The sequence below is a fragment of the Ochotona princeps genome, chromosome 3, assembly GCF_030435755.1.
Source record: "Ochotona princeps isolate mOchPri1 chromosome 3, mOchPri1.hap1, whole genome shotgun sequence".
Taxonomy (NCBI): Eukaryota; Metazoa; Chordata; class Mammalia; order Lagomorpha; family Ochotonidae; genus Ochotona; species Ochotona princeps.
The window spans coordinates 24,457,896-24,463,895 of NC_080834.1; the positions used below are offsets into that span (position 1 = coordinate 24,457,896).

General features: G+C 59.3%; 1 protein-coding gene across 7 annotated transcripts in view; it reads right to left on the bottom strand.

Moving 5' to 3' along the window:
- Window positions 1-5,491, bottom strand: part of MECOM (MDS1 and EVI1 complex locus) — a 541,661-nt gene extending 536,170 nt beyond the window's left edge. For 5 of the 7 annotated variants that reach the window (XM_036494940.2, XM_058661509.1, XM_058661515.1 and 2 more), the window contains exon 1: window positions 5,026-5,177. In XM_036494940.2, coding sequence (XP_036350833.2) covers window positions 5,026-5,062 — 37 coding nt within the window. In that variant the 5' untranslated portion in view covers window positions 5,063-5,177. Of the gene's footprint in view, window positions 1-5,025 lie in introns of all 7 variants that reach the window. The other 2 variants (XM_036494942.2, XM_036494941.2) reach the window with 1 other exon arrangement.
- Window positions 5,492-6,000: the final 509 nt, after the last annotated feature.

A 6,000-nucleotide genomic window follows, 5' to 3' on the forward strand; every position in this document is an offset into this window, starting at 1 on the left:
CATGTAGGGAAAGGTGACTAACAAGAATTACACTTTTTCACCCCACGGGGTGGGGTAGGGATGCTAACAGCCATCTGTGCAAAGCAGGAATGGACAGCCGCCCCCTCCCCCTGCTTGCTTGTCCCTGCCTCCCCTCTTCCTCACGCTGGGTCTCATCACACAGCCAATTTCCCTGCGAATCCCGGTACATTGGAAGGCCAGGCGAGAGGGAAGGGGAAAATCTAATTTTAGAATGAGGATCATGGCAGATGGAGTGGGAAGGAAGAGAGGGAACTAGTGACTCATTCTGTGCCTTCTTGGAGGAAAGCAAAGCAGACCCCCAGAGACAACTTTAGAAAATGCCTAGCCAGCAGCTTCCAGCTGAGGAAGGGTTAACCACTCCTCCAAACACATACCTAGCACCCTTACCTGGGGCCAGTCCCCCTTGACCCTTCAACACTGGCCTAGGCAGGAAGAGGCCTGCCCTTGCAGGAGAGAGTTCCTGAACCCAGGACCTGTGAGCTTGTGAGCATGTGTGTGCCTGTGTTTACACAGTCAGAGCACACCAGCTGGGGGCAAGTTGGGCACACACACACACACACACACACACACACAGGAGCCCAGGGCTGAGCAGCCTGGGCTGGGGGACGCCCAGCATGGGAACCCCAGGCCCACTTCTGCACCCATCTAGGGCCACTTTCTCTGCACCAGGCAGTTTTAAGTAGCTGGATGGGAGGTTTGCTGGGCTTTTGGGAATGGGACTCCATGAGCGACTGCGGACACTGAGACTAGGTGGCCACAAGGTGACAAGCCCACCTGGCACCCCTCATGGCCCCCCTCCAAGCAAAGGGAGGGAGTTGGAGGAAGCCAGGGTGCTCAGCCAGGCCTCCTTCAGGGCAGCAACCGTCCTGCCCTGCCACTCTCCTTGGCGGTCCACCCTGTTCCGGGAGGAAGACAAGGGAGCCAGGGGGTCCCCGGCTGTGGCCTTCCTGCCCATGGGTCATGCAACTGTGACCTCAGATAACCTGGCCTCGAATTTGAAAAAGCAAAGCAGCCCCTCAAAAGTAAGATATGTGAAGAGAAACTGCTTACAGACGTTTTCGCTTCAAATCAACAGCAAGAAGCCCAAAATGCCCATGGAACGAGCGACATGCTAACTGCTGTTCTAGAAGCGTCCTACAAGTTGCAGTCCACAGAGGTCGGGTCTGCAGGCACACCAGTGAGAGGGCTCCGTGGAGAGCGCCTGAGAGCTGGGGCTGGGGCAGCAGGGGCAGACTTTCTCTCTCTCTCTCTCTCTCTCTCTCACACACACACACACACACACACACTCCTCACCCATTTCTGCAGCCCCCAAGGCCCTGCAGGGGGGGCTGGAGGGGGGTGGGCTCAGTTTTTTACAGACTCCCCCCTCTCCTCCCCGCCCCCAGCTGATGAGCCACCCTTTTCCACGTGGCTGGGGAAGAGGAGGGAATGAAAAGCGTAATTTACCTTCCCCTAAACAGATTTTTTTTCTTTTCTTTTTTTTTTTTTTTTTTTTTTTTGGCGAAACACATCAAAATACTGCATGAAGAGTGAGCTCCAAGTGCCAAATGAATAAAGAAGCCTTAAGCTGGGTTAATGGGCAAGTAATGGCAAATAAAGTGCCTTCCAGAAGGGGTCTCAGCCTCCGTCTTTCTTCTCCAAAACAGCCCGAAATAAACAAATATCCGTATATTTGAACACAGACCTCTGCTTGGATCTGCGTGTTTTGGGAGATGGAAAACCCGAGGGGACTGGTATGCAGACGCCTTAAACCCTTAGCATCTTAACAGCTGCGTAGCTAAAACGAGGAGTTTCAAGGCGGGAGACCGATGTCTACCTCTCCTACTTCAAGATCAAGTGCAGAAGTAGCAAGAGCTGGCTCCTCGCTCCTCGCAAAGCCCTTTGCCTCTGCATGAGACTTGCGGGGGGAGGCCTTGGCTAAGGGGAGTCCACTTCACTGCCTGAAGCTCTGCGGGTTCCCTCTCTGAGGGAGACAGGGGTGAAGGGGACAGACTGGGGAGACCCCCCCACAAACACACACACTTCTCTCTCACCCACCAGGAGAGCTGCAACTGGCATTCCTGGCTCAGCCCAGGTACTGCCCAAGAAAGCGGCTGCGAAGTCTCCCTTGGCTGCCTGAGTCGCCTGGGCTTTTAGTTTTCTTAAAGAGAGAAAAGAAAACCTAGGGGCTTCAGGCAGTGCAAAGGCAAATATTCTTGCTTTTCCTTCCTCCATCATTTCAGCACAAATTTTCCGTCTTCCCAAATGGTTTACAAGGAATTTATCGGTTGTGTACAAAAAGGAGTCCAACAAGTTGGAGGCTTCCCCGTGCCTTCCTTCTCGGCGTCACTCTAAGCGGGGCATTTTCAGTCTGTGGGTCTACAGAATCCATCCACCAGTGCCTGCACCTTGGCTAAAACCAACTTAACAGCCACGAAATAAATACCCCCCCCCAAATCACCAGAAGAATAACAAGCAATCGATCAAGAAACACTCATTTCCATGTCATGTTCCTTCTGCCAAGGTACTGGTAGTTCTGGTTTTTAAAGGATGGTCACATGGATCCCTCTCAACCCAGAAAGAGCTAGAAAGCCAGGCACATAGCACAACGAAGTTTTTTCGTTTACCAACTGCACCGCTGGGATCACCAACCACCTCTGCCACGGGCTACCAAGGGGGAGGGGGAGGAAATAGCGATTCAAAATACGAAAATCCGTAGTTTTCACACGATTTCCTTTATTACCCAGATTTTGCCAGGGGTACAAAAAAATCACACAAAGCAGCGCTTCTGGCTGGGAACAGCGGCAGCGGCCAGAGCCCAGCAAGTGGACAGCCGAAGCTCAGCAAGAAAAGTTTGTGAAAGTTGGGACGCACTCTGAGACCGCGGCCGAGCGCCGGAGTCTCCCAGCGGCCCGGGACAAGCATCAGCGGATAGGAAGCGAGGTGGTTCAGTGGCCTATGCTTGCAGGACAATTTCCATTATGCAGCAGCATACAGCTGGCTCGGGCATCAACCACTGAAAACGTTGTTCAAGGAAAAGTCGCAGGTTTTGCGTTCTGCTTTTACTTCGCTGGGGACCCGGACACGAGGAGAGGCGCAGAGCCTGGGGCATCCAGACCCTGACAGGGGCACGGTGGACACAGGCTCTCCGTGTCCCCCCAACACACTCCTAACCTTCCGTAGGAACCCAAACCCTCCAGGTCCCGTTCCGCGGAAAATTAAAACAAGAGCATCATTTAAAAGCAAACGGGAAAACAGCTGCAGTTCCACTGGTGCGATTTTGACACTGGCGCGAAGTAAAATAAGTAAGATCCAAAAGAGAAAAACAGATGCGCGCGTGACCCCAAAGAGTCCTAGAGTTGGATGGACCCCCGAGGCTCGAGCTGAAGGAAACACGCGCGACAATGCGAGAGTGCTTGGGAAGTGTCGAAGGGCCGGAGAGGAAGGGCTCCGGGACGTCAGAGCTAGCCCGGCCGCGCCGAGCTCGCCCGGGACGGCCACCACCTAGGCAGGGCTTAGGAGGGCGGGGGTGCGGAGAGCGCCTGCCCAACTTGGTCCTAAACAGCAGAGGCAGGGGGGCGAGACTGAGACTTGGCTGAGGAAATGCAGCCCCCCGCCCCACTCTCTCTCATTTCTCTGGTCCGCCGGGAAAGCCAGTACAGACTCGTGCTTGCAGCCAGTGCAAGGGCGGGAGAACCGCGGCGGCCTGGCCTCCCAGCAGCGGCTCCAGCCCCCGAGCCGACGCACCCCGGGCGCCCCGGCTGTTCCGGCGCTGGGCGCCGCGAGAGCCCCAAGAGTCGGGGTTGGAGCATTTGCACAAGCCCAGCCTTGTCGCCCACACAAAACGCCGAGGAACACGCCGTGTCAGACACCGTGGCTCGGCAGGCCACGCCGGGCCACCCGCTGCTTGGGCTGGAAGGGTGGGGGATAGGGGTCCCACGGCGGCCCCGGCCTCAAAGCCCCAAGGCCTCGTCTCGCGTGAGCGGGGCTGCGGCGCGCTGGGCAGGCAGGGGGCGCCGGGGAGGGTTCCTGGGCCGGCCTCCGGCTGCGCCGAGCGAGCGGTCAGGGCGCACGGCCTCCCGGAGCCGGCGGCGCGCGGGCTGCTCGCCCCCCAGGGGTCGCTCGGCCAGCCCGGGGGTGCGGGGCTCGGAGAGCGCCCTGCCGCCCGTCCTCTGACTCGGCGGCTCCCGCCGCTGCCCGCACGCCACGCGCGCGATCGGGCCCTCCTGGCTGCCCACCTGCCCGGGGCCCGAGCAGTCGGGAGTTCGGCCTGTGCGGGTGCCCCCCAACCTGCGACTCGGCCCTCCCCGCGGCCCCCTCTCCCCACCCCGCCGCTTTGTCTCCCTGCCCGCGTCCTCCCGCCGCACACGCCGGCCACCATGGCCGGGCGCACAGCGCCCACTACTGCAGCCGCGGCTCGGCGCAGCCCGCCCGGCCGCCCGCGCAACTTCGGCCGCCGCCTCGCAACTTTTCCCAACTCGGCCGAGCGCCGCCCGCCGCCACCGCGGCTCCCTCACAGCCCGCCACCCGGCCCGAAGCGCAGCCGGCGAACGCCCCGAGGCTCGGGAGGGCTCCCCGGACCCTGCCCGCCCCCCAGCCCCGCTCCCCCTCCCACCCCCGGGACTAGCTGGTTGGCCAGAGGCGACTCTCCCCCGCCTGGGGGGGAAGGGAGGGGAGGGGGAGACGCCGCGCCTCTGCCCCCCCACCCCTTCGCGCGCTCTCCCGCGCGCTCTCCTCCTCCCACCCCCGCCTCGGCCGCCCCCACCCCACCGCGGGGCTGCCACGGCGGGTCGCTGCGCGGGGCTGAGGGCTGCCGCGGGGCTCCTCCGGCACCCAGAGCGCGGGCGAGAGCGCGGGCGAGCGGGCGCCGAGCAGGACGCGGCAGGTTGCTGGGGCCGCTGCGCCGCTCCGCCACCCGGGCCCCGGCGCCTGAGGCAGCCCGCGCTCCCTCCCGGAGTGCTGGAGACCGATATGCAAGATGGCAGAGGAGGGGAAAAGCCAATAGAAAAGGGATATTGCACCTACTTGTGGCCAGTTTCCTTGCCCTGCCTTTGGATCTCATGCTGTGCCCAGTCCTGCAGCCGCTGGTGTGTGGTTGGGTTTTTTTTTTCTTGGATCTTTTCCTTCTTTTTCTCTCTCTCGCTCCCTCCCTCTTCGCCTCTCTTCTCTCTCCCCCCCCCTCCTCTCTCTCTCTCTCTCTCTCTCTCTCTCTCTCTCTCACACACACACACACACACACACACACACTTTCTTCCACACACTCTCTTTCTGTCTTTCCCTCACTCTCCCCCTTTCTCTCTCTCTCCCTTTCTCTCAATCCACGCTCGCTATCTCTCCAGCATTGTCAGTTTGGACACCTTCGCACATGCGCGCTAGACGCCCCTCCAACATCTCAGCGCCGCCAAAAAAAGTTTGGAGCGATTTATCACTTTGATTTGGAGATCTTGTCAGATGGCAATCGCCGAGGAGGCGGAGAAAGAGAGCTGCGGGGAGGGCGGCGGGGGGCGGGGAAGGAGCGGGGAGGCCGAGGGGAACAGATACCTCGCCCAAAAAAGAAAAAAAAAATGGGGGGAGGATGAAGACTTGCGTGGAGGATTTATTCCGTGTTGGACTCTTACTGAGCCTGTGCTACAACTATTATTGTTGTTTTTCTTATCACAAATTGTAAACATTTTTCTTTATCCTCCACGAGGAAAGCAAAAAAAGTAGAGGGAAATTTTTAAAAGCCTCTCCCCCTACTGCAAAGCTGGGACAGGGGTTGGACCCTCGGCCAAGGACCCAGGGAAAAATGAGAATCCTCCTGAACTTGGGCGTGCCCGCTGCCGCTGCTCCTGCTGCTGGAGCTAGCGCGGCTTCCGTTCTCAGAGGTGGAAGTCGGGGAATAATTTTCTTTCTCGATTTTAGGTGTCACCCCAACGCACTTCCCTCCTTGGAGGTTTTCGGTAGCCTGTCTCCACCGAGCGGTAACGGTCGCCCTGGCGTTCCAGGCCCCGGTCACCG